Consider the following 26,686-nt stretch of genomic DNA (forward strand, 5'->3'; position numbering starts at 1 on the left):
CTGAGCTTTTGTGCGTGAGGTGTGAGGCACTGCCCACAGGTATTGGGCAGACCAGAGTCTTTCACTGATCTTTCCACAACAGATGCATCAGGGCCTGATTCATAGAACATAGAACACTACAGCACAGTACAGGCCCTTCGGCCCACAATGTTGTGTCGACATTTTATCCTGCTCTAAGATCTATCTAACCCTTCCCTCCCACATAGCCCTCCATTTCTCTATCACTCATGTGTCTATCTAAGAGTCTCTTAAATGTCCCTAATGTATCTGCCCCCACAACCTCTGCAGGCAGTGCGTTCCACGCACCCACCACCCTCTGTGTAAAATAAATACTTACCCCTGACATCCCCCTTGTACCTTCCTCCAATCACCTTAAAAATTATGTCCCCTCGTTTTAGCCATTTTCATCCTGGGAAAAAGTCTCAGACTGTCCACTCGATCTATGCCTCTTATCATCTTGTACACCTCTATCAAGTCACCTCTCATCCTCCTCCTCTCCAAAGAGAAAAGCCCCAGCTCACTCAACCTATCCTCATTAGACATGCTCTCCCAATCCAGGCACAATCCTGGTAAATCTCCTCTGCACCCTCTCTAAAGCTTCCACATTCTTCCTATAATGAGGTGACCGGAACTGAACACAATACTGCAAGTGTGGTCTGACCAGAGTTCTATAGTTTCCTGGAGCCGGGAGTCAGGATGCACTGGGCTCTTTGCTTCTTTGCTGCTCCTTGGCTGAGGTGGTGTTCAGCACATCAGGTCCTTGCCAGCTTCTCCCAGCCTCCCCTCATTGCCTGTGCATAGATCAGGCAGGCGTCCTGTTGTACCCCACACAGGTTGCAGCACTTGCAGTCTGGGCTGGTGGCCTTCCCCTTTTGCTGTTCTGCAAGAGGCTGCCACATGTCCTGGCTCGCTGGGGGCGCAGCACACTCTGAGTCGTCCTCTGAAGGTTGGGTGGGTTTTGGCTCCCTCTCCCTCCATTGTTTGCTTGTCCAGACCCTACTGAGGCTGTAAATTTTGATGCTAGTTCCTGGCAAGGAAGGTACGAAGCTTCAACCAGAACGCAAGAGTGCACGGTTAATGTGCAGGAGAATGCACAAAGTCTCTGACTTCAGAATGGACACTGGGCCTTCTCTTCTCTCTGCAGGCCTGCAGTAGTTCCAAAATCATGTTGAAATATCCATTAGTTGGGAATTCCTAGGGGCAGATGTGTGATTTTCAATTCATGGTACTTTCCTAATGGAAAAACAAGCAGTCCAGTGGATAGCTGTTATCTACGTTCCCTGTTGCTCTTAACTGTATTGCAAACCCCTTCTGGCTGCCTGTCCAATTAACCTGCGTGCTGCTTCACAAGAGCGAGCTCCTGATGTGGCAAGGTGTTAGACCAGGTCCTGACCAGCAGTGAGAGCTACCTGTACACGGCACCAATCTACAGCTGGAGGAAACTGTGTGTGCCAAGAGCTTTGTGGCATTCTTCTGTCAAGCCAAAATGGGTTTCTCAGCACACTTAGAGGTGATTGTCAGTAACTGAAAATCAAAAACTGAAGATGCTGGAAATCTGGAGTAAAAACAGAAACTGCTAGAACCACTCAGCAGGTCAGGCAGTGTCCGTGGGGAGAGAAACAGCTAACGTTTCAGGTTGAGTACCTTTGTCAGAACTGGGAAAGAGAAAAACAAGTTTGTCTTCAGTTGCAGAGAAGGTGGGGAGGGGTAGGAAGGGGAATACTCACAGTAGGGCAAGGCCACAGGAGTAAAAGTGAGTCACGTTTGGAAGTACATTGAGACGTTAATATTTTTCGTTGAAAGCGGCGTCACAGGTAGACAGGGTGATGAAAATGGCGTTTAGCACACTGGCCTTCATCAGTCAGGGCACTGAGAATAGGAGCTGGGACATTGTGGCAGTTGTTTAAATTGCTGGTGAGGCCGCACTTTGGAGCACTGGGTACAGGTTTGGTCCCCTGTTATAGGAAAGACGTGGTTAAACTGGAAAGAGCGCAGTGAACATTTACGAGGATGTGGCCAGGACTAGAGGGCCTGAGTTGCAGGGAGAGGTTGGCCAGGCTGGGTCTTTATTCCTTGGAACGTAGGAGAATGAGGGGGGAATCTTAGACGTTTATAAAATTATGAGAGGCATAGATAAGGTGGACGGTAACAATCTTATCCCCAGGGTAGGGGAGTCCAGAACTAGGGGGCATGGTTTTAGGGTGAGGGGAAAGATTTGAGGGGCAACCTTTTCACACAGAGGGTGGTGTGGAACGAGCTGCCAGAGGAAGTGGGTGAAGCAGGTACAACAGGATCATTTAAGAAGCACTGGATAGGTACATGGAGGGGCAGGGTTTCACCTGAATGCAGGAAGTTGGGACTCCATGGGTGGGTACTGTGGTCACCTGTATCCGTGCTGTACTGCTCTATGACTCTTATTAAAAGTTTCTCTTTCCACAGATGCTGCTGAATGTTCCCAACAGTTTTTGATCATTAGCAATCTTTGGTCAAACTAATATGTCCCACAACCTTTGAATGTGTTCGATGAGTTTGCATGGTCTGACATTATTTTTTTTGTTTCCAGAGCCAGTATCAGCAAAGACCCCTTTTATGACATGCTGGCCACCAGAAAAAGAAGAATAGCCAACAAGAAGTAACCCCGCAAGGAAACTGATTTGTGCCTTGCAGGTGCTCATCTGCTTGAAACACACCAGTCTTTGGAAGCTTTATAGTGAAAGAAATGAAGGAAGCTACCTGATCCAGGGCCTTGTGATTGGAATTTATTGGACATTCCTCTGCCGAGGTTTATAGAGAAGTCTCACTTTAAAAAAGTGTTTTTAACACAAAACCTTTTACCCAGAAGCAACGTGCAGCTGTGTGAAATTCTACTTTTTTAAAAAAAAGACTTTTGCACCAACTACTTTCTGTGGGGTGGGTGGGGTCACGATATCAGGGCACCTCTACCTCAGCTGGTCTGAGGCTGGAGCACAGGAGCACGGATGGCTGGTCTGAAAAAGTGGGCTGCATCAACTAGGAGAAACTACTTTCCATCAATGTTTATCTATAGTCAGAACTATAATCAAGTATTAGTTTGAGTCCAAGAATGTGACAGATACATTATAAACGGTTGTACTAAGTTCTTTGTTAGAATGAATAAAAGCATAGACAAGAGAGCACTAATCATTCTTACAACTAGAGAACCATGAGTGCTGTTTTTGGCACAGGGGGAGTGGAAGCAAAAGTTCTCGCCAAGAACTTTATTTAATATAATCTGCACTACAACATGGTAAAAATTGTATATTTATTTTCTTAGTGCAATTGCAAAAATGTTTGTATTGTAATTGTTTAAAAATCTAAACCTTTTAAATTATATGTAAATATTGTACAGATTGTTTTATTGATACTAACACTATGATACATGTTAAAACTATTGTTAATGGCCTGTAGAAATAAAACCTATTACAATTAGGAACAAAAAGACACCCCTTGTATCTGCCTGAATTTTTTGTCCAATATTGGAGTTAAACATGTTTCTGTCTCGAATGCTGGTTTCTTTCACCTTCATTACCTCACCACTGGTGCAGCTGGGAGGGACTCCAAGTTTTCCTAATACACCCAAACTATTCTCACCGTAAGCTTTTGTATTATGTAGTGTTATCGTGATTTAGTTGGTAACGCTGGGTTGCTTCAAATTGCTCGTCACTTTAATGCCTCAGTAGGCGTAGAGGAGATGTAGTCAGTGCCAACTTACTAGAATTCTCAGAACAGCCAAAGGGATGAGATGCTGATATCATTCTCAGTTTTTGGCTCGTCTCAGCAGGAGATAAGGCTATTAATTAAACTGGTTTTACATGTAGAAATTGCTTCATACAAATTAATTTCTGCCCATGGTGGAAATCCTACAAATCTTCACAAGGAATTTATCATGACCCACATTCTAAAATAGCATTTTCACCTTCTGAATATCAAGATAGGTGTTGTGCTGTGCTTCAGAGCAACTAAATCACTCTTCTACAATGAGATATTTACTGTTTTTATCTTAGGAGACCAGATAGTTTTATTTCTCAAGCAGAAATACTGGAAAAATTCAACAGGCAAGTCCCTGTTTGTAGAGAGAGAGGGAAACAAATTTAATGTTTCAAGTTGATGACATCAACCTAACTGTTAAATCGGACTTCTTTTGAAATTGCTAATTATTTTGCTTTAATATCAAAACACACGCTTTTTGCAGAAACCAAATTAGGGCTAATGGGAAATAAATCAAAGTGCTGAAAATGTGCAACATTTCTCTTTTCACAGGCACTGCGTGACCCGAGGGATTCCAGCATCAGTACTTAATTGAATTTCATTAATTTTTTTTTATATTTTATATAAAAACACACACACAACTTTCACAGTCATACAACACAAATAGGCCTTTTGGCCCAACTCATCCATACCGACTGCGTGGCCCAGTGAGCTGGTCCCATCTGCCCATGTTTGGCCCATAGCCCTCTAAACCTCTCCTATCCACGTATTTTTATCTAGATGGCTTTTAAATGTTACTAATGTGCCCACCTCAGCCACTATTTCTGGCAGCTCATTCCAAATACACACCACCCTTTGCGTAAAGAAGCTGCCCCTGATGTCCCTTTTAAATCTCTCCCCTCTGATCTTAAACTTATGTCCTCTTGTTTATAGCACCCCCTCCCTGGGAAAAAAGATTATGTGCTTTCACCCTGTCTATGTCTCTCATGATCTAACAACCTCCATAAGATCACCCCTCAATCTCCTACATTCCAGGGAATGAAGTCCTAGTCCACACAACCTCTCCTTGTAACTCAGGCCCCCAAGTCCAGGCAACATCCTGGTAAATCTACATCGATTTTTCATTGTGCATGTGCATTACCTTTACAATGGAATCCAAGCTTGGGGCAAAGACCACTGTCGATTCAATAAAATGGAGAGAAGCCAGGGTGGGTTGGAGCTATTGAACTTGAGATGCAGGACAGATCACTTGTGAATAAGGTGATTTTTAAAAAAAAAACTGCAACCGTTTCAATGTGGATCATGAAATAAAAATGCAAACTTGAATATTTCTAAGTGCTTGCAAAAATAGTCACCACTTTTCATTTGCACATGAAAGGCCTTTTCAAAACTTTACAACAGATTGCATTTGAAGTAGACCCTTTGAATTACTCTATTGAAATGAGCCCAGTTATAAATATCAAAGCACAGTATTATTCAATTGACAGGAATGGTGATTTATACATTTGCCCTTACAAAATGATCAGGTTGTGTATTCAACAATACTCGTAACACTGGCTCTCTCAGAAGAAGTACATACAGTAAATGCTAATGGCCAATCCAATTTCTGTGCAGTATTTTTCAGCATAAAATCAAACATCAGGGCCCTTCACACAAACCCTTGTCATCCATCCCCATAACTGACAACAAAAGATATTCACTAGTAATCCACTAAATTGGTTTCCAGTTAAGCATACTTTAGAAAACTTGTTCTAAAGAATTAATCAGCAAATTTGGTTCTACATCTACAACTTGAAATCACCTCTTTATTAAAATCATCCACAATGTTGTTCAACATTTGCAGGTGACAGGAATGGTGATTTCTAGACTACTTCTCCCTGGCTTGATCTCCCTAATAGTCAATATCAGAACACCCACCTTATCAGATGCTTTCTGAAGATTATAATACAGGCACTGGTTGCTCTCTATCCTTGTGGAAATAAAATGATACACCCCAGAAGGAACACATACGATGAATGAGGCATGGGCAAGAACAGGCAACATCGTTGGGTACCTTACCTCAATAAGGGAAGAAGCCTCATTTTCTATTTGTAATTATTTCAAATAAGTTTGGAATAATTCATTTAAAATGAATTATTCCAAAGTAGCAGCACTAATCTCAGATGGCCTTTAACCCTCCAATGCAGCAAATCAATTTACATGTCTGAACTTTGGAGAAGTGCCTTTAATGCCCATTCTGTTGTTAAGATTGATTTTATAGCCTGGGCAAGCATGTTGCTCCTGTAACCATCCAAGCCTGCAATGTGCCGGCTTACTAGTGTGAAGGGTCATGTAAATAAAAGTGCATAGTGTCCATCTGCAGCAACCTGAACAGAAGGAAACTGAAAGACAGATGAAAACTAACATCTGAAGTGTCAGAAGAGTTTCTGATGGTCGAGATTAAATTTGTTTCCACAGCTCCCACCCACATCAGAAAAGCACAATGACCTTAAACGAGGATATGGGGAGGAGGGGGCTGTTGCTCCTTTTGTTGTTGGACTTGGATAGGAATGTTGACTGTGCATTGTGAAAGGAAAACTGTTAACACGTTGCATTATATACATTTCTTTCAGTTTTACTTCATGTTTGTACATTCTACAAATTTCACATGCTACAGTACAATATGGGCAGATGGTGGTTGCTCCATCCAAAACGCCTCTCGACCAATCCAATTAAAGTTAAACACACTTCAGTACAGCTCCGAACCACACACACTTTCCCGTAAGAATCACACGGATTACATTTTTGTTATTGTTTTCCTGATACAGGACCAAAGTTGAAATAGCTGGTATCACAGTTTGAGTGCATCTCAGTTTTAATATTATTTGCAGGATCCATTTCTGTCTGCAGCTAGAAACTTAAAGTGACTTGTAGTCAGTGACAGGACTGGAAGCACCTCACGCACAAGAAAGGCAACTGCTGCATTGCACGCGGACCAAGCCCAGCGTAAATGCGCATTGGGAATTTTTGCAATCAAACCAGGGCAAGAAATTCAAATGGTCCAGATTAAATTACATTTTTTTTTCTTTTAAACAATATAGTCTATGTACATATCAGTACAGTTTTGCCCAAGGAACATTTTAGAAGGAAGGCAGTACATCAATTTAGAACAGTAACATTTAAAAGAATTTACATTCTAAAGCCCTTCTTTTATACACAAATTATAACTTGTGAACTTAAAAGACAAGTATATAAACTAAGATAGTTTAAAATTAATATCTCAAGAACTGGAAGAAATGCTCAGAATTTGGTATTCTAGACCATACAACTTTGAACATGGATTTTTAAAAAAAATAGTTTCTAGTTTCAGACAGAATCCCAGTACAAATAAGTCACTGTTGAGATTCTTCTCAAGTCTAAACTATTCTGCTTCTACTCTTGACTGCTTTTGCTCTTGGAAAAACTTTCGGTTTGTAAAATAAAATTTAGTGCTTGGTTTATTAAAACAAACCTCTGATTTCACAGTCTGTTGCACTATTCCTGCATTCCAAGTAGCCATTTCCTGGTCCTTTTTTTTGCACCAATTTGCACCCTATAGTTAACCACTAAAAATTACACATAACACACAAGTAGTAATCAAACCTGAGTCTGTGGCTGAGCAGCATTCGAGTCTTTAAAAAAAATTCCAGGGTGACCATTTATATATTACAGCTATTTATACAGTATTTGTACAGTGTTCATCAAGGAACAGAAACTAACAATCCTTTTTGGATTTTTCACTAAACGTGTAAATTAAAAAAACTCCCCAAGAAGAAAACTAAAAGTGTTTCCACCCGGTCAGTAATGTTCTGTACAGTATTTTAAGGAATAAAGCACCACGTGCAGGATCCCAAAGTGTGAGCTCTTGAAGTTTCGTCACATTTTGTGGATATCTAGACAAAGACAGAAGAATGGGATTAGGCGCAACATTAACAAAACACTTCCCCACTGCCCAGGACCCCGTTCTCTGTTAGTTGAGTGCAAAACTGATTTAAAATTCCTGGTGCTGGTTACAAGTGTTTCTAGATTATGGTACACCTGCCGTACTGGATCAGACAGCACAGTAAACCCAGCCATCAACATTTGGATCTGATCACGGTGCAGATTTCTCCGTGTTATCGTGGGAACAGGCAGGAAGCAACTGCGGCAGGAAAACCATGGAGCTTCCTCCTAGGTGAGGTGCTCTGCAGCTTCAGACACTGCAGACAGTCCACACCAGGTTATGCTTCTCATCTAAACTGTTGCAAATTCTTCATTCATTAACAGAAACCAGGCACATAGAAACTAATCAAAGGATGTGAAAAAATACAAACGGAAGTCGAGGGGCGACTGCAAGGTCCCAGTGATTACAGGATGTTAAACTTCCAAGGGAATTATTCTTTTGTGTTCAGAAACCCAGGCAAAATATCCCAGAGGGTGGGAGGTTTTAAGTAGTACTAAAAATCAAACAGGAATTTCAGACACAGTGATCGAAGGTAACATTTGTTAGTTCAAAGAGAACAAGCACCAAGCCAAGAAACGTGCCTGCAGCAGTGATCAAAAATATACAGTAGTGAGTCCCTGAATCACAACGCATGGACGCATTCACAGAATGATGGTAGCTGGAGAGGTAGCTTTTAATTCCATACCAGCTCCGTGTAAAAGCCATTCAGCTAGCTCCACACCCCATCCTCTCCCCACAGCTTTCTCAACTTTCTACTCCCTTTTGGAAGCGACATCAACCTGTCTCCACTTTTACCCTGGTAGCAAATTCTAGATCTTAACCAGTCTTCTGGTCCCAGAAGACTAATCCCAGGGCGTCTAGTCAATCTGAGTAACTAACACTCCCCACCCATGGAAGCTATTTGGTAAATCTCTTCTGTACCCCTCTTTCCCTTTGTTCCTACAGCGGGCACCCAGAACAGGACACAACTCTCCAGCTGACGCTGTGCCAGTTTTTATGAAGGTTTCTCATGACTTCCTTGCTCTGGTACTCCAAGTCAATATGTATAAAACCCAGGATCACGAATACTTTAATTATTTTCTGAACTTGCGCTGCTAATTCCAAGAAACTGTGCACACAGCCCTCTGTAACACAATAACAATAACACAAGATTTCTGTTCTTGTACCTCTTTTAGAACAATGCTCGAGTTTGCTGCCTTCTCTCATTCTTCTTACCATAGGGTAAAATTTTGCAGCTTAGTCAGTGTGAACGAGTTGGGCCTGTTTCCATGCCGTATGACGCTATGAGCATTAAGTTCCTTCTGCCACCCATCCATCCTCCCCATACCACACCTCAAAGTTTTGCATCACCTGCACAAATTCCGATCAACATACTTCTCTCTCTCTCTCTCACACACACACACAGTCTCGTCTCTCTGAAAGACTCAACATGATCAACTTACACCGACAGTAGTACCGACCAGTTTTGCCTTTCTGCTTTTAATCAATTAGTTTTCAAAGCATTTTGTTTACATGCCTGAAGTCCACCTACAACTAGATGGTGGCTTCACTGATGGGAAGATGCTAGAAAAATAGACCAGAGAAGGATCACAGATGCTCAGAAATAGCAGATGCTGGACAAGCTATGTACAATAAAATTACATTGATTGGCAAGTGAGAAACAATAAAGGTTTAATACTTAAAATCATCATCAAAATTGCAAAAGAAGTAGAAGAACATCTTTGCACAGGATGGTTTAAGTTACTAGGCTAGTAATCCAGAGCTCCACTTCAAATCCCATGATAGTTGTAGAACTTAAATCTATTTGCTGATCTGGAACTTACAAAAACCATCATTAGTAATGATGACTGTTAAACCACTGGATTGCCATGAAACCCATCTGGTTCACTAATACCCTCCAGAAAACGGATTGGTGACTGCGATTATAAAGAAATACTAAAAAAAAACAGGATTCTTCCCAACAGAAGTTTAAAATCCCACGTCCTTTAGGACATTACTGCTTACTCAGTCTAGTTGTTATGTGACTTCAGAAACACTAATGTGGTTGACTCAAAGGCCCTTAGAAACACAGCTGTGTGCGCGCAACATCTGAGTGCATGTGTAGCGAAGGCAAATCAGAATGGGCACTAAATGTTGGACTTGACAGTGATGCCTAGTTCCTGAAAAATGAGTAAAAAAGAACCCTCTACTTTCATCATTTTAAAGCATTAAAAGAAAAGGGTGTGGTGGGGGGGGGGGGGGGGGGGGGGTTGGTGGGGGGAAGCAGGTAACTATAAAACATTCAAACAGCTTGGAAAATGTAAACCTCTGACACACAGATAGCCAGCAGAGGAATCACAGATTAAAGCAGGCTTATCCTCAAGTTATTTCCATAACATTCCAGTCTGTTAGCAAGGCTTCACTTTGGCAACACTACATGGACCCATCCCTGTCACACCTACATACCTCAGATGCTTGTTTACAGCTACCTGTACAATGCCCTCATGCATTTTTTCTTTAAATCACCACGAGCCTTTGATTCAGAAGGCAGTAATTACCAGGTTTGGGACTTTGAGACTACACTCACCATCCACAGGTGTGATTCCAGTATTTATGGAGCTATGAAAGCATAACCAACACGTCACTTCCTCCTTCGACTCCTTGGTGATTCCAGGTCAAATCCCACCTGGCCCAAGAACTTTTGTTCTATTTTCTGCATAATGTTTTCCTAATCTCCACCTTATGGAACACTTGGGTCCTATTTACCTTGCCTGGAATCTGTCTGCAGGGAACCCTCCTTTGGGAAAGTTGAAGAATCCATTCAATGCGCTGCCATAACCTCGGGAGTTAGCTTTTCCCAGTTTGCCTTATAATGACCACCAGCCCTTTGATCAATTTTCTATTACACTGCCTTAAAGCCTTTCTGCTTGCATCTCCCTTCTTGCTGCACCTTTTTCCTTTCTCTGTCTTTAGTTAGTCCCTAGATGGCAACCGTATAAATCTCTCACACTATTTCACAATGGTTCGCTTCCTATTTAAACCTCCTCTTTGGTCTTGTTTTTAATACAAATTTTCCCCCTGGCTTTTTAAATGCCTAGTTTCTGATTGCTGTCGAGTAGGACTGGGTTACTGGGTTTTTCCTCCAGACATCATTAAATACACTTTTCCAACAGTTCACTCTTTGCATTCTAGCTTTGAAAGCATCAATCTTCTGCAAACTTAATCTTGAACAGGTCCTGGTTTATAGAGATTGTGCGAATTGGGTGTCTTTAAAAACCCACGTGTTCCTGTGCATCGACCGATCACTGACCTGTATTAAAGTTTCCCTTCCATGAGCTTCTACTGAGCTTTCTCTTCACATCTCTTCTCATCAGTCTGTTAAAATACAACATGTACACAAGTCACGACTGCAGGACACTGCTAGTGCATGAATTTATAAAACACTAAGTAGCTCTACTCAGAGGTGAAGATTATTTTCTAAACTGTGTTTCAAATTATTTCTCAGGCAATTTTTTGTATTTTAGGCTGCTGAGCAACATCACTACTGGAGAATGGAAGTAGCAGATTTTAACACTCACTCATGGGTTACGTAGAACAGTACAGCACCAGACAGGCCACTCGGCCCACGATGTTGTGCTGATCTTGATGCCAATTTATACTAAATGTCCTCCTCCTGTGCATCCACATCCCTCTATTCCCTTCGTATTCATGTGTCTGTCTAAAAGCCTCTTAAACTCCACCAAACTGCCTGCTTCCACCTACCCCGGTAACCCATTCCAGGCACCTACCACTCTGTAAAGAAAACTTGCCCCTCACATTGCCCTTAAATCTCCCCCCTCTAACCTTAAAAGCACGTCCTCTGGTGTTTGACATTTCTACCCTGGGGAACAGATTCTGACTACCTACCCTATCTGTGCCTCTCATAATTTTATAAACCTCAATCAGGTCTCCCCTCAGCCTCCGATGCTCCAGGGAGAACAACCCAAGTTTATCCAACCTTTCCTTATAGCTCATACCCTCCAATCCAGGCAGCATCCTGGTGAACCTCTTCTGCACCCTCCCTACATCCTTTGTGCAATGGGGCGACCAGAACGGCACACAATACTCCAAGTGCAGTCTGACTAAAGTTTTATTTGGCTGCAACGTGACTTCCTTTCTCTTATACTTAACACCCCTACCAATGAAGACAAGTGTGCCATACGCCTCCTTTACCTCCTTATCCACCCACAACTTTCAGTGGGGACTGGACAGTTCTCCCAAGGAACTGGCACAGACAGTGGGAATGCATGACCACCATTCTGAGCTGTAAAATGGTTCTACGTGCAACTAAGCATGCAGTATAACAGGAACAAACTACTTGCTCAGGTGGGGTAACTGAAAATGAGACGACAAAATTGCTGACGGAAACTAAATCTCTTTGTGGGTAGGAACCTGAAGTTCTCTCCCCCAAGTCTGTGCCTGCTGGGGCAACTTGAGCTTGAGGCAGTAATATATCATGTTGCAGTTATACAAAGCGTTGGTCAGACCACACTTGGAGTACCGCGTGCAGTTCTGGTCGGATGCCATTAAGCTTGAGAAGGTACAGAAAAGATTTACAGGGGTGTTGCGTGGACTGGAGGGCTTGAGTTATAAAGGAGAGGTCGGATGGGCTGGGACTGTTTTCTCTGAAGTGACAGAGGCCAAGGAATGACCTTGGGAGGCTTATAAAATCATGAGGGGCATTGACAGGGTAGATGGTCACAGTCTATTTCCCAGGGCAGGGAAATCTAGAGGTCATAGGTTTATGGTGAGGGCAGAAAGATTTGAAGGGGGTCTGAGGGGAAAGTTTTCCCACACAGACGGCAGTGGGCACGAGTCATACGAGTAGCCAGTGGAAGTGGCAGAAATTACATTTAAAAGGCATTTGGACAGGTACAGGGATAGGAAAGGTTTAGAGGGATATGGGCCAAATGCAGGCAAATGGGAGTAGCTTAGATGGGCATGGATGTGTTGGGCCAAATGGCCTGCTTCTGTGCTGTATAAATATGACTCTATACTTGTTAAGGTTAACCAGATACAGGGGTAAACGCAGTGGAGGTAGAGATTGCTCGTGTGCTAATTGATTAATAGACTGAAGGATCCCTCGCTGTTCCCAACTCCAGGAAGGTACATTGTATTAAGACAACAGTACATCTGACCCTCATTTCCAGATAGTAATTTACAATGATATAATTTTGTTTTCTGTGGAAGATGGAGTTTAATCCAGCCAAGTGTGAGATGTTGCTCGTTGGGAGATCAAATATAAAGGGAAAGTACACAATAAATGGCCAGAAGTTTGGGGTCCACGTCCATAGTTCCCTGAAAATGGCTGCACAGGTTGATAGGGTGGTAAAGGCGGCATACGGCACGCTTGCCTTTATTAGTCGAGGCATTGAGTTCAGAAGTCAGGAAGTAATGTTGTAGCTTTATAAAACTCTGGTTAGGCCGCATCTAGAGTATTGCATTCAATTCTGGTTGCCCCATTATAAAAAAGATACGGAGGCTTTGGAGAGGGTGCAGAAGAGGTTCACCAGGATGCTGCCTGGATTCGAAGGTATGTACGATGAGGAGAGGTTGGACAAACTTGGGTTGCTTTCTCCGGAGTGGTGGAGGTTGAGGGAACACCTGATAGCAGTTTATAAGATTATGAGGGGCATAGATAGAGTAGACAGCTGATATCTTTTTCTGATGGTCGAATGTCTTATGCCCAGAGGGCGTGCATTTACAGTGAGGGGGGTAGGTTCAAAGGAGGTGTGGGGCAAGTTTTTTTTGTTTACACAGAGTGGTGGGTGCCAGGAATGCGATGCCAGGGGTGGTGGTGGAGGCGGATACGATTTTCATTTAAGAGGCCCTTAGATAGGCACATGGATATGGACTTGTGTAGGAAGAAGGGACTAGTCTAGTTAGGCTTTTAATTACTAGTTTAATTAGTTCGGCACAACATCATGGGTTGAAGGGCCTGTTCCTGTGCTGCACTGATCTACATTCTGTGCTGCAGTCTTCAGAAAAGTACCATAAAATTCTGTATCAGATCACCAAGATTTTGTTCAACAATAAACAATGTGCACATACCTTCCGTCTTGTAGAGTCCCTAAAAGAACTAACACCAGAAAAATTGCTCCTGCTATCTGTTGGACAGCATTCTTTGTAACTGTGAGAGTAGTGCTTTTCTCGTACTGTCAAAAGAAATCAAAAATAAATTGGTTTTAGTTTTCAGAAAGCAGAGCCAGTATGCAAAGATTCCATCTCAAGTACCCCCCACATTTGAGTGCAGATTGTGAAAATCAAATTAGCAAAACCCAGTGCTTTTCAGGTTTATAAAATGGAGCAAGAGTATTCTCTCCAACAAAGTGCGTGTTATAAATAACGTTTATGAAATCAACTCCCTAATCCAGCAGATGCCCTCCCTCTGGGCCAGTGATGAATAAGCTGGCTGCTTGGTGTGTGCAACAGATCTACACTTGACGAATGGAGACAAGGTCAAGTTTACTGACATCTGTTCAAGTCTAAATGCCAGCAGCGAAGAGCTGAGGGGCAGTGCTCTACCACTTGAGCATTTTAACTGGTAGAAGTGGATTCCACTAAAATTAAGTAACACAAATTCCTCCAGCATCGCTGAAAAGGTTTATCCAAACTAAATTTTTAGATTGCATTTTTAAAAGGTACTTTTTCCCCCCCCCACTTCCTCTCGCTGTCACTCATTGTGGCTTAAAGAGCAAGTTCCACCTGTTCTCTGTTGAATTCCAGCAACACAGGGAGAACAAACTGGCCGGACCGGTTAGTTCACTGCTTCAGGAACTCAATCAGCTGCCAGTCTGGGGGAGGAAGTGCAGTGACAGAAGGCAGTTGCAGGAGCACAAACTAAAAAGAGGCTTTCTGTTGGCATGCATACCAAGCACATAATGTAACCCATGGTGTAACTGAGTCTGTTTGTTTTGTTGGGGAGCATATAGCGGATGATCCACTGTATACTTAACCCCACTCTGCATAGGACATTAAAGGAACTGGGCATCTTAAAGGCACAATGGGCCAGAACACCCTCTTCTGTACTGTATTACTAGGATTCTTCTCCCTAAGAATGGCTTACAGACCTGAAGTCTGACGAGGATTATCATTAGAACAATACTAAATTATTTCTCTAATAACCCTGAGCCTAAAGCTTTTACATTACTTGGACTTCAAAGTCTGGCAATTCCTAGCCAGAACAGTTTTGTTTAAATCCATGCTTTCATTAGATATCATAAGAACATAAGAAATAGGAGCAGGAGTCGGCCATCTGGCCCGTCGAGCCTGCTCCGCCATTCGATAAGATCATGGCTGATCTGGCCGTGGACTCAGCTCCCCCTACCTGCCTTTTCCCCTATAATCCTGAACTCCCCTACTATGTAAAAATCTTTTTGTGTCTTAAATATACTTAATGAGGTAGCCTCTACTGCTTCCCTGGGCAGAGAACTCCACAGATTTACTATTCTCTGGGAAAAGCAGTTTCTCCTCATCTCCATCCTAAATCTATTCCCCTGAATCTTGAGGTCATGTCCCCTAGTTCCAGTCTCACCTACCAGTGGAAACAACCTTCCTGCCTCGATCTTATCTGTCCTTTTCATATTTTATGTTTCTAGAAGGTCCCCTCTCATTCTTCGGAATTCCAGTGAGTATAGTCCCAGGCAACAATCTCTCCTCATAGGCTAACCCCCTCATCTCCGGAATCAACCTGGTGAACCTCCTCTGCACTGCCTCCAAAGCCAGTATATCTTTCCTCAAGTAAGGAGACCAGAACTGCACGCAGTACTCCAGGTGCGGCCTCACCAGTACCCCGTACAGTTGCAGCGTAACCTCCCTGCTCTTAAATTCAATCCCTCCAGCAATGAAGGCCAACGTTCCATTTGCCTTCTCGATAACCTGTTTTTTAACCAACCTTTGCGATTGATAACCAACCTTTTGCGATTCGTGCACAAGCACTCCCAAGTCCCTCTGCACAACAGCATGCTGCAATCTTTCACCATTTAAATAATAATCTGATCTTCTATTTTCCCTTCCAAAGTGGATGATCTCACATTTACCAACGTTGTACTGCATCTGCCAGACCCTTGCCCACTCACTTAACCTATCTACATCTCTCTGCAGACTCTCCGCATCCTCTGTGCAATTTGCTTTCCCAATCAGCAAACTTAGATACACTACACTCGGTTCCCTCTTCCAACTCGTTAATGTATATTGTGAACAGTTGTGGGCCCAGCACCAACCCCATCATACCCCACTCACCACTGATTGGCAACCAGAGAAACACCCATTTATCCCAACTCTCTGCCTTCTATTGGTTAACCAATCCTCTATCCATGCTAATACATTACCCCCAACTCCATGCATCCTTATCTTATGGCTAAGTTTTTTTCATGCGGCACCTTACTGAATGCCTTCTGGAAATCCAAGTATACAACATCCACCTGTTCCCCTCTATCCACTGCACTCATTATATCCTCAAAGAACTCCACTAAGTTTGTCAAACAGGAACTGCCCTTCCTGAATCCATGCTGTGTCTGCCTGATGGAACCACTTCTATCCAGATGACTCGCTATTTCCTCCTTAATGATAGCTTCAAGTATTTTCCCAACTACAGACGTTAAGCTAACTGGCCTATAGTTACCCACCTTTTGCCTACATCCTTTTTTTTTAAAAACAGTGGTGTGACATTCGCTGTCTTCCAATCCATAGGGACCTGCCCAGAGTCCAGAGAATTTTAGTAAATTATCACAAACGTCTCTACTATAACTTCCGCCATTTCTTTCAGTACCCTGGGATGCATCCCATCAGGACCAGGGGACTTGTCTACCTTTAGGCCCACTAGTTTGCTCATCACTACCTCTTCAGTGACAGTGATTGTATCAATGTCCTCACCTCCCATTGCATCCATAACCACTCTCTCTTTGGCATGTTAGACTGTCCTCCACTGTGAAGACTGACAAAATAGTCATTCAAGGCGTTGGCCATTTCCACATTACCCAATATTAATTTCCCCTTCTCATCTTCCAAGGGATCTACATTCACATTAGCCACCCTTTTCTGCTTTATATAATTATAAAAACTTTTTACAATTTTTATATTTTGTGCTAGTTTACTTTCATAATCTATCTTCCCTTTCCTTGTTGCTTGCTTTGTGGTTCTTTGTTGCTATGTAAGATTTACCCAATCTCCCAGTTTCCCACTACTCCTGGCGACTTTGTATGCATGAGCTTTTAGTTTGATGCCTTCTTTTATTTCCTTAGTTATGCAAGGCTGGCTCTCCCCACCCTTACTGTCCTTGCTTTTAACTGGAATATACTTTTGTTCAGCACCATGAAAAATCTCTTTGAAAGTCTTCCACTGTTCCTCAACTGTCTCACCATGCAGCCTGCGTTTCCAGTCAGAGTAATACAGCACAGAAACTGGCTCTTCAGTCTAACTGGTCCATGCTGATCAAGATTCCATCCAAGCTAGTCCCACTTGCCCGCGTTTGGCCATATCCCTAGAAACCTCTCCTATCCCAGGGTGTCCTATCCCGGAATGTTGGAGTGAGATAGAACACCTGGTTGAGTAATGTTGCAACAACAACCCCTTGCTCAACATCAGTAAAACTAAAGAGCTGATTGTCAACTTCAGGAAGGGGAAGGAGGGTGAACATGGGCCAGTCTACACTGGGGGGATTGGCAGTAGAGAGGGTCAGCAGCTTTAAAATCCTGTGTGTTAACATATAGGATGACCTGATCTGGGCCCAGCACGTAGATACAATCACAAGGAAAGTGCCTTAGGAGGTTAAGGAGGTTCGGCTTGTCACCGACCACTCTAACAAACTTCCACAGATGTACTATTGAAAGTATCCTGACTGGTTGCATCATGGTCTGGTACAGCAATTCAAAACGCACAGGGATGTAAGAAGCTGCAGAGTGTAGTGGACTCTCTCCAGTACATCACAGGCGCATCCCTCCACACCATCAGTAGTATCTACAGAAGGCATTGCCTCGAGGTGGCAACATCCATCAAAGATCCCCACCATCCGGGCCATGCCATCTTCTCACAGCTCCCATCGGGCAGGAGGTACAGCCTGAAGTCCCACACCACCAGGTTCAAGAACAGCTACTTCCCTTCAACCATTCAGTTCTTGAAACAACCTGCACAACCCTAATCACCAGTTTAGCAACACTATGACCACTTTGATCACTTTGCACTAAAATGGACTTTGTTGATTTTTTTGTTCTAATTGTGTTTTCTTGTAAACATTGTGGTTAATTTATGTTTTACTTGTGAATGCTGCTTATCTGATGCTCTGTGCCTGTGATGCTGCTGCAAGTAAGTTTTTCATTGCACCTGTGCACACATGTACTTGTGCATGTGACAATAAGCTCAACTGTCTGGCCCACCAGATTCAAATCTGCTTAATATGAACGACTTCAATTTGAATAAGAACCTGTGCTGTTTAATTGTTACTTAACTGAGCCACAGCAACATTACTTATGCAATACATTTAAGGTGCGTGATATAAGCATAGAAGCAGGTTTGGGGGAGTAGGTTTAGGTGACTGAATGCAAGCTCACAACAGGTGGGCAGCGTTGCAGGTAATGAAGGCAATAGTGGGGCAGAGGGTGGAGGTACATAGGACACCAAAACAGGAGGACGGAAGGGTACAGGAGGGGAAACCACACCTGGAGAAGCTGCCTCTACAGGCAAGGAGGCATATTGCTGAGAGAGATGTGAAGGCAGAGGAAACAAATGATCAAAAACCTTGCTCAGAATCAGATTTATCACCGACATGTCAAATCTGTTGTTTTGCGGCAGCAGTACAGTGCAAGACATTAAATTACTATAAATTACAAACATAAATAAATAGTGCAAAAAAAAAGGAATAATGAGGTAGCGTTCATGGACCGTTCAGAAATCTGATGGCGGAGGGGAAGAAGCTGTTCCTGAATTGTTGAGTGAGGGTCTTCAGGCTTCTGTACCTCCTCCATGATGGAGTCTGGGGTAGGTGGACATTAGAAGACTGGTCAGAAAGCAATAGAATAATTCTTACAACACGCATTAGCGTTTCCAAAACGGAGCAAGAGCAAGCGGGCTGGGAACGGCAAAGCTGGAGACAGAGTCAATTTTAGAGTCATAGATCAATACAGCACAGAAACGGGCCCATCAAAACCTTTCCTATCCATGTATCTGTCCAAATGTCTTTTGAGTTGCACAGTTAAAAGGATGGGAGACGTGGAATCTGAGCCTGGATTAAGCAGATTGCTTGATCACCATCTCTGCCATTTTTCAACTTCCAACATTGGAAAGTATGTAACTTCTTTCACTCTTGCCCAGTTCTGATGAAGGATCAGTGTCCTGAAATATTAACTTGCCCTTTCAACAGATGCAGCTTGACCCATTTCCAGCATCTGTTTTATTTCGGACTTCCACTGTCCACAGTATGTTTTGAGCTCCTTGGGTTACTGACATGAAGAACCTGATACCTGTTAAGCATTTACTCTGTCAGTCCCGCTGAATCTTGCAGGTCCCAGTGAGCTGCTGCAAAGCAAGTTTTTCCATTGTACCTGCACCTCACCGTACTTGTGCACGTGACAATAAACTCGACGATTTGAATTGAGATGCTCCCTCACTCCATTCATTCTGCTTAATCTCTCCAAGAACCATCACTCATCCCAGGAATCAATCTAGTGAACCTTCACTGCCTTCAAAGGAAGTAAATCCTTCCTTAGAGAGACTAAAATTATACGCAGTACTCCAGGGGTAGTCTCAAAGGCTTGAATAGTTGTAGCAAGATTTCCTTGCTCTGATATTTCATCCCTCTTGTAATAAAGTCCAGATTTCCACCTTTACTTGCTGCACCTGCTAACCTTGTTTCTTGTGAAAGGACATGCAAATCTCTCCGAACATTCAAAACATACCACTTAAATAAAATATTCTGCTATTCTATTCTTCCCACTCATGTGGTTCACTTCACACTTCTCCACATTATACTCCATCTGCCATTTTTTTGGCATCTGCCACTTAACCTACTTCCCTGTGCAGACTGTGTGTCCTCATCACAACCTTCCTTCCCACTTATTTTTGTTGTATTCAGGAAACATGCACACATTACTCTCAATCTCTACATCTACGTCATTAATAGATTGTAAATAACCCAGACCTAGCATTGATCCCGGAAGCATCCCACTAATCATATCCAGCCAATTCCTACTTTGTTTTGTCTGTTTACCAATCTTCTATCCTTGGTAACATGTTACCCTCGAGCCCATGACCTTGTGCAGTAACCTTTTAAGTGGGAGCTTCAATAGCATCTGCAGTACTTTGGTTTTTAACCTATTGATTTTAGATGTGCAGAACTAATTTAACTATCCTAATCAAAGCCTGACACGGAAGCAGGAAAGCCAAGGAAAAGCAACAGATTTAAATTAAGTGAAATATTTTAAATAGTAATACAGTAACTGACTTACAGTGTTCTTTATCCAGTTTTGAATGTTTGTATGAATCGTTGCCATTTTCTAACCTCTTCCTGGACCACTCATTGTGACAGTCAGAAATCGATCCTGAACCAACACAGTCTAGAAGGTGCCTGCTAATACCTCCATTATGCTCGTTTAGTATTTCATCTGTAAAGTAGTAATACAGTGATAAGGAATCATCGGAAAAAGTGACATTTAGAATTGAAATATTTAATAAATTTAGAAATTTAGTACAAAGATCTAATGGTGAATGTGAACAATTACTTGGGTTTGCAAATAGCTTAATAAAGTGGCTCAAAACAGTTAGGAACATCTTCCCCGTTCCGGGATAACAGATTTTCTGATGAGATTCTACCCACTGCAGATGCATCTTATAGTCATTCATAGGTGTAGTTTTAAGTCACACTTGAGGCCAGGTTTGTCATTATCATATTGTGCAATGTAACTTTAACTTGATCAATAAAAGGTCTGCTAATACTTTTCCTGGGATGCCCAAGAGATAAAAAGCAAATCCAATTTTGCAAATACCTTGCACATTATAGACAGAGGCCTTAACTTGTAAATTTAACCAATAAAATTCCTTTTAAAATGTTCTTTCATTCCCTGACAGGATGTTTTTCCTCAAGTTATTTTATTCAGCCATTGATATCGAGATGTCAGGCAGCCTGGCTCCACACAGTGGCCGTCTGCTCAGATATAAAACGCAAACCTGACTCTGAGGTCTTGTAATATTTTTCATGTTTGACCTGACCCAACCCCGAGACACCCCTTTGGCTCTGTCAGGATTGAGTCATGTGGTCAAACACCACAGCAACGGCCAGCTCTGCAGGGGTAACATCATGCAGCACTGCACTGATGCACTCATGGCTTTACTGATGTTTGTAATTGAGGAGAGCACATCTAATAGCATTATGGGGAATTAAATTATTAAAAGAGAAAAAAGCCAAGCCCTGCAGATCCTGGAAGTTAGCACAAGTAATTATTAAGAGCTGGCCTGATCTGACCTGAGCCCCAAGAGTAGGGGCTCATGCCCAAAGTAGGCCTAAATCAGACCCATGGTCAGGTCACGTCAGGCTCTGGCTCTACATTTTAGGGCTCTTACACCTGAACAGGACAGTTTCTGGTACTGGTACAGTTATGTGGCTGCAGAAGAGCTACTGGGGACGTCGTGCTGATGTCTTTTTTTTAAAAAGGTAATTTAACGTCTCACTCTCAACTACCTCCTGCTGCGCACAATTTCCTCTTCTTCCACCTCCCCACCTCCACCCCACAATGCCCACGTTAAGCCTTATACACTCCACAGGACAGTTTCCTAATCTTACATTACAGGCGTTTCAACACATAGACTGGCAAGGAGAAAACAGCAGACCTGGTCTGCTGTTGGGAGCCTGCTGCTTACAACAGGGCTTGTGGAATTTGCATTAGTCAATCACTTACAAAAACAGGATCTAATTTAGGGGATTTAAAGATTCCCATTTGAACTCTTGCATGGTCAGAAATAGCAAAGACTGATTTCCCCAGGAAATTTGGTTAATTTAGGAGACTTTTTTCAAGTGTTGTTTTTGTATCTTAAACACCATGGATCAAGATTCCAAAGTGATTGTTGTGCAGACATTAAAAAGACCCATCTCCTGAGCAACAATGCAAAATGTTAAAATTTTGAATAGAACTCTAGTGCAAGTTAATAACATTCACCATGTTCTCTGAACTTTCACCCAATTTTTCTGACTGATCATTAACTAGATTAACAAGCTACAAATGATTCAAAATATTCAAAAATAAAAACAGACAGGGCTCAGCAAACACGTTAATAGTGGACAGCACGGTAGCATAGTGGTCACCACAATGCTTTACAGCGCCAGCGACCCAGGTTCAAATCCGGCCGCTGTCTGTAAGGAGTTTGGTACGTTCTCCCTGTGTCTGTGTGGGTTTCCTCCGGGTGCTCTGGTTTCCTCCCACATTCCAAAGACGTACGGGTTAGGAAGTTAGGGGCATGTTACGTTGGCGCTGGAAGCGTGACGGCACTTGCGGGCTGCCCCCCAAAATCACTACGCAAAAGATGTATTCCACTGTGTGTTTCGATGTACATGTGACTAATAAAGATCTTATGTCCTAATTCATTAAACATCAGTGCTTCTGATCAAGTTTTCAACAGAAATACCATTTTACCAATCACAGCTCAGCATTGTATCCTACCTCTGCTGTGGAGGTGAGATCCGTTCTGCTTGCTTTCTATATGAGCAATTCTAGCTTTCTGTTGCAGTCGATCATCATACATTTGTTTGTATCTGTGCATCTTATCTTCAGAAAAGCCACTGCGGGTTGGTTCACAGTTCCGCTCCCGTTCACCTGTAGTGTTAGCCGATTTCACAGCGTGGTGTTTCCTGGAATGGTGGTAGGCTTTCTGGTAATGGCCATCTCTGTCATCGTGATGTCGTTTCTTCTTCTTCTTCTTCTTTTTCTTTTTCCTGTGTTTCCTTTCCTCAGTCCCGGAACCCAGTTCAGACATATCCAACAGATGTTGCCTGGAAAGCGGAGATTGTGATCAGCAAAATAAAATTGGTAATTGATTTATTGTCACATGCACTAAGATACAGTGAGAGATTTCGTTTGTATGCCAGATAATTCTATTCACAAATACAGCGAGGACAGGCACAGTAGTGTAGTGGTTAGCGTAACGCTATTACAGCGCCAGCAATCCAGGTTCAATTCCGGCCGCTGTCTGTAAGGAGTTTGTACGTTCTCCCCGTGTCTGCGTGGGTTTCCTCCGGGTGCTTCAGTTTCCTCCCACATTACAAAGACATAGGGGTGAGGAAGTTGTGAGCATGCTATGTTGGTGCCGGAAGCATGGTGACACTTGCGGGTTGCCCCCAGAACACTCTATGCAAAAGATGCAGTTCACTGTGTTTGGATGTACATGTGACTAATAAAGATATCTTATCTTAGGTAGTACAAAAGGGAAACAGAATATAGTGTTACAGTTACAGAGAAAGTGCAATGCAGGTAGACAAAGTCAAGGGCCATGGCCAGGTAGATTGAGAGATCAAGAGTTCATCTTCAGCGTACAAGAGATCCATTCAAGAGTCTTGTAACAGCAGAATAGAAGCTTCCCTTGAGCCTGGTGGTATGTGCTCCAAGTTTGTGTATCTTCTGCCAGAAGACAGAATGACAGGGGTGGGAGGGGACCTTGATTATGTTGGCTGCTTTCAATGACTGAAAAGCTTTGGCATAGACTACCTAAACCAGTTTTTCGACATAAAAGAATCATTATTCAAATTTCTGGTCAAGTTGCTACTAACATATGAAAAAGTCAAAACTGCTTTTAGATCTAAAAAAAGTTGAGAGATAGCTATTCAGAAATTTGCTCTGTTCTCTGAAGTAAATTAATTTTCCTATATACTTCATTATAACATGTACAAAGTACAGTCTTGCTTGAAAGTGGATGAGTTGTTACAGTCACATATCTCCAGTGGTACCAAATGCAAAGCGTAAGCAATCAAGTTACAAGTGGCATGGTGGCGCAGCAAAGAAGAGCTGTTGGCTCTCAGTGCCCGAGACCTGTGTTCAATCCTGACCTCGGGTGACGTCTGTGCAGAGTTTACACGTTCTCCCTGCGGCTGCTTGAGTTTTCTCTGGGCGCTCCAGTTTTCTCCCACATCCCGTAGGCGTGCGGGTTTGTAGGTTAATTGGCCGCTGTAGATTACCCCTAGTGTGCGGGTGAGTGGTGGAATCTGGGGGGAGTTGATGAGAATGTGGGGGGAATAAAACAAAAACGGACCGGGGTAGAATTAGGGTGGCTGATGGTCAATATTGACTCAGTGGGACAAAGGCCTGTTTCTGCGCTGCATCTCTCTATGACGATGATTAGTTCTCGACTAATCTGGAAAATGGAAGGTCTTGGTATTGATGGAGCTGGGGGTTTTCTCTTAATCAGCCCAGTGTTTACAAACATCAAGAGTCAGAGCAGGTTGATCCCAAAGCCAATCAATATCATGCTAGATCAATGCCAGCACTGGGTATAACAAGAAGTTCCCAGCTTCAATAGTTCCCACTCATATCTGATCATCTTCAGATGAGAAAAATAGTGCCGCGGTTCTGACCAAGGCACTCTATTCTTGGCCAAGTTAAAGAAAGCAGAAGCAACAGAGCGTGCAGCAAGAGCATGGCTTAGACTCTGTGCTGTGGGAAGTCTCTGCCTGTCCCCTGCCCTGATGAAAAAATGAAGCATCACAACACAAGCAAACCGGTCAAAGGTATAAAGGATAGAGGGAAAAAAATTAATAAGCTTCAAACTGTAAAGAAATTCAACTGCAAAGGCTTTCAAATTACTTAACAGTTTAAGCCCACCCAAAGGTGAAAGCTGTACTTCTTAGACAAAGGCTTGAGCCGCTCACAGCTATAACCATACGAAAGCCATTTTACCTATGATTCCTCTCCCTGCGTTTGTCTTTTGATGCCTTTTTCTTCTTTGATTTCTTGTGCCTTTTCATTCTCCTTTCCTCAGGTGGCCGATCCCTACAGAACTTTTTCCATTTCCTTTCAGTGTCACCATCGCCAGTCTTGCTGGCGCAGTGTTTCCGTTTACGCTCGGATTTGCTCTCTAGTCCATTATATTCAAACTGATTGCTCCAAGACCTTCCATTAGAGCCCGAGCTGTACTTCTCTCTGTAAAACTTATCCTGACAAGGGTGGTGGGAAGACGGAAGTGGCTTTGAATTGCAGTAACTTTGCCTGTCAGCTGGACATTCATTATCTCTTTTATATTTATCAATTCTTCCATCTTGATAGTCTATTTTGTGAGACCAATTACTATAATTGCAACTTGCTGGTTTTTCAATATCCTTTTCATTTTGAGATAATCTTCTTTCTTTGTGTTCCCTAGACCTGTGCCTATAGTTGGAGTCACTCCTATAACTATCCTTTTGTAATATTCTACCTTTCTCTTCACTAGTCCGTTCCTTGCTTCGAGCTTCTGCTGTAACAGTGTTCTCTTTCTCCTGAATCCGGGTTTCCTCTGGACCAGCCATAACCCTGCTTGGAGAAAGAACTGATGCTTTGTAAGTGCTGTCAAGTTCAAAATTGCTGTTCTTATTTTGATTAGAGCTTTCCTTAACAGATGCGATGACTAAACCACTCAGTTCCTGCTCTGGCTTCTGGTGGACATCCTTTCTGGCAAGCTTTTCTTGAAGCCTCTCTTTGTTGATAAGTTGGTTATTTTCCTCAAAAACCCATTTCTTCTTTTGATTTTCTGTTTCCCTATCAGACTGATGTTTCTCAGCTGAATGTTCATATTTTCCTGCTGGAGAAGTTTCATCTTGACTAATTTTTGCTTTATTAACGGCGTGTTCCTTATTAGTTTGGCCCCCACTTTCCAAGATGCTCTTATGATCATAATTAGATTGAGGTTTAATTCGATGATTTTCCATTTCCGGCAATTTGCTGCCTGGATCTTGACTAGATTGTTTATTATTTTCAAAACCATGGCCATTGATTGGGTGGTCCCTCACCCACACCTCCTTTCTGCCCTGATTAGGTTGGACTCTTTCTTCGGACTGCCTCTCAAAATCATTTTTCTCCAGGACTGGTTGCACGTTGTGGACGGGACTCTGGTCGCTGGGACTCTGGTCATCAATGTCTCTCTGAAAATCACCATTGCCTTTCAGGGGATCAGCTGGGGATGATGATGTAGACATTCCATCAGTGGCTTCTTTTAATGGAGAATTTAAACGTGCTTCTTTCTCGGTCATATATTTTTGGACCGTGTCTGCATCACCGCCACCACCACTATGATTTATTGCAGAACTGGTCTTTGACAGGATAAGCAAGTGGCGTTCACTTCCCCTGTAAAAGAAATATTTTATTAGTTTCTTAAGCTGCAATTCAAACATATGAACATAACAGCTGTAAAAGTGCTTATGCTACCTTTATACCATACCCTAATACATCACAATCCCTCTCAACAATCAGGTTGTTTAATTACATCTACTAGTATGGATCACCTTGATATAGGGATGAAATTCTGTTTGCAAAGATCAATTTATATTAAGCTTGATATTCTTTCGTTGGCCTCTATTCAGCTGTTTATATGGCAAGTAACAGCTGAGTGATACAGATCAGATATCTATATTCAATAGCATCAGGGAGACAAGGCTCACAGTTCTTGATTCAGGGGCATGTCTAAACATAGTGAGGATTATTTACTCCAAGTTCTCAAAGGGTCAAGGAGCTTGTGCAGCACATCAAGGTTTTGATGAGATTGTTGATCAATTTTCAATCACTGGGGCATCTGTTTGCCCGCGCGCACGCACACACACCAGTCAGAAATGTAAGGATTAACTTCTACCCCAAGGATTGAGCAGATGACCTCTGTGCCACCATGTTGCAGCATTGTCAGGAACACAATTGTTTGGACAAGATGCTGTACATGTAAGTCGCACTGCTCAATTTGAAGAAAATGAACCTTTCAATATTTCTCCCTTAAATGCTGCTACTAAACACTCACAATTGCACCTTGCACAAAAACGAACCTGGG

At 42.6% G+C, this 26,686-nt stretch overlaps 2 protein-coding genes across 2 annotated transcripts in view; one reads left to right on the forward strand and one right to left on the reverse strand.

Annotated features, from left to right (window-relative positions):
- The window catches only part of cyth3a (cytohesin 3a), an 81,744-nt gene extending 78,283 nt beyond the window's left edge, over positions 1-3,461 (forward strand). Inside the window, 1 exon segment of the mRNA XM_052022521.1 lies at positions 2,564-3,461. Coding sequence (XP_051878481.1) covers positions 2,564-2,636 — 73 coding nt within the window. The 3' untranslated portion in view covers positions 2,637-3,461.
- Positions 3,462-6,233: 2,772 nt separating this feature from the next.
- The window catches only part of usp42 (ubiquitin specific peptidase 42), a 66,557-nt gene continuing 46,104 nt past the window's right edge, over positions 6,234-26,686 (reverse strand). Inside the window, exons 15-20 of the mRNA XM_052022531.1 lie at positions 24,577-25,995; positions 22,351-22,679; positions 20,146-20,301; positions 13,757-13,860; positions 10,977-11,041; positions 6,234-7,637 (exon numbers count right to left, since the gene is read on the reverse strand). Coding sequence (XP_051878491.1) covers positions 11,006-11,041; positions 13,757-13,860; positions 20,146-20,301; positions 22,351-22,679; positions 24,577-25,995 — 2,044 coding nt within the window. The 3' untranslated portion in view covers positions 6,234-7,637; positions 10,977-11,005. The remainder of the gene's footprint in view (positions 7,638-10,976; positions 11,042-13,756; positions 13,861-20,145; positions 20,302-22,350; positions 22,680-24,576; positions 25,996-26,686) is intronic.

Source organism: Pristis pectinata, chromosome 8 (assembly GCF_009764475.1).
Source record: "Pristis pectinata isolate sPriPec2 chromosome 8, sPriPec2.1.pri, whole genome shotgun sequence".
In the NCBI taxonomy this organism is placed as follows: domain Eukaryota; kingdom Metazoa; phylum Chordata; class Chondrichthyes; order Rhinopristiformes; family Pristidae; genus Pristis; species Pristis pectinata.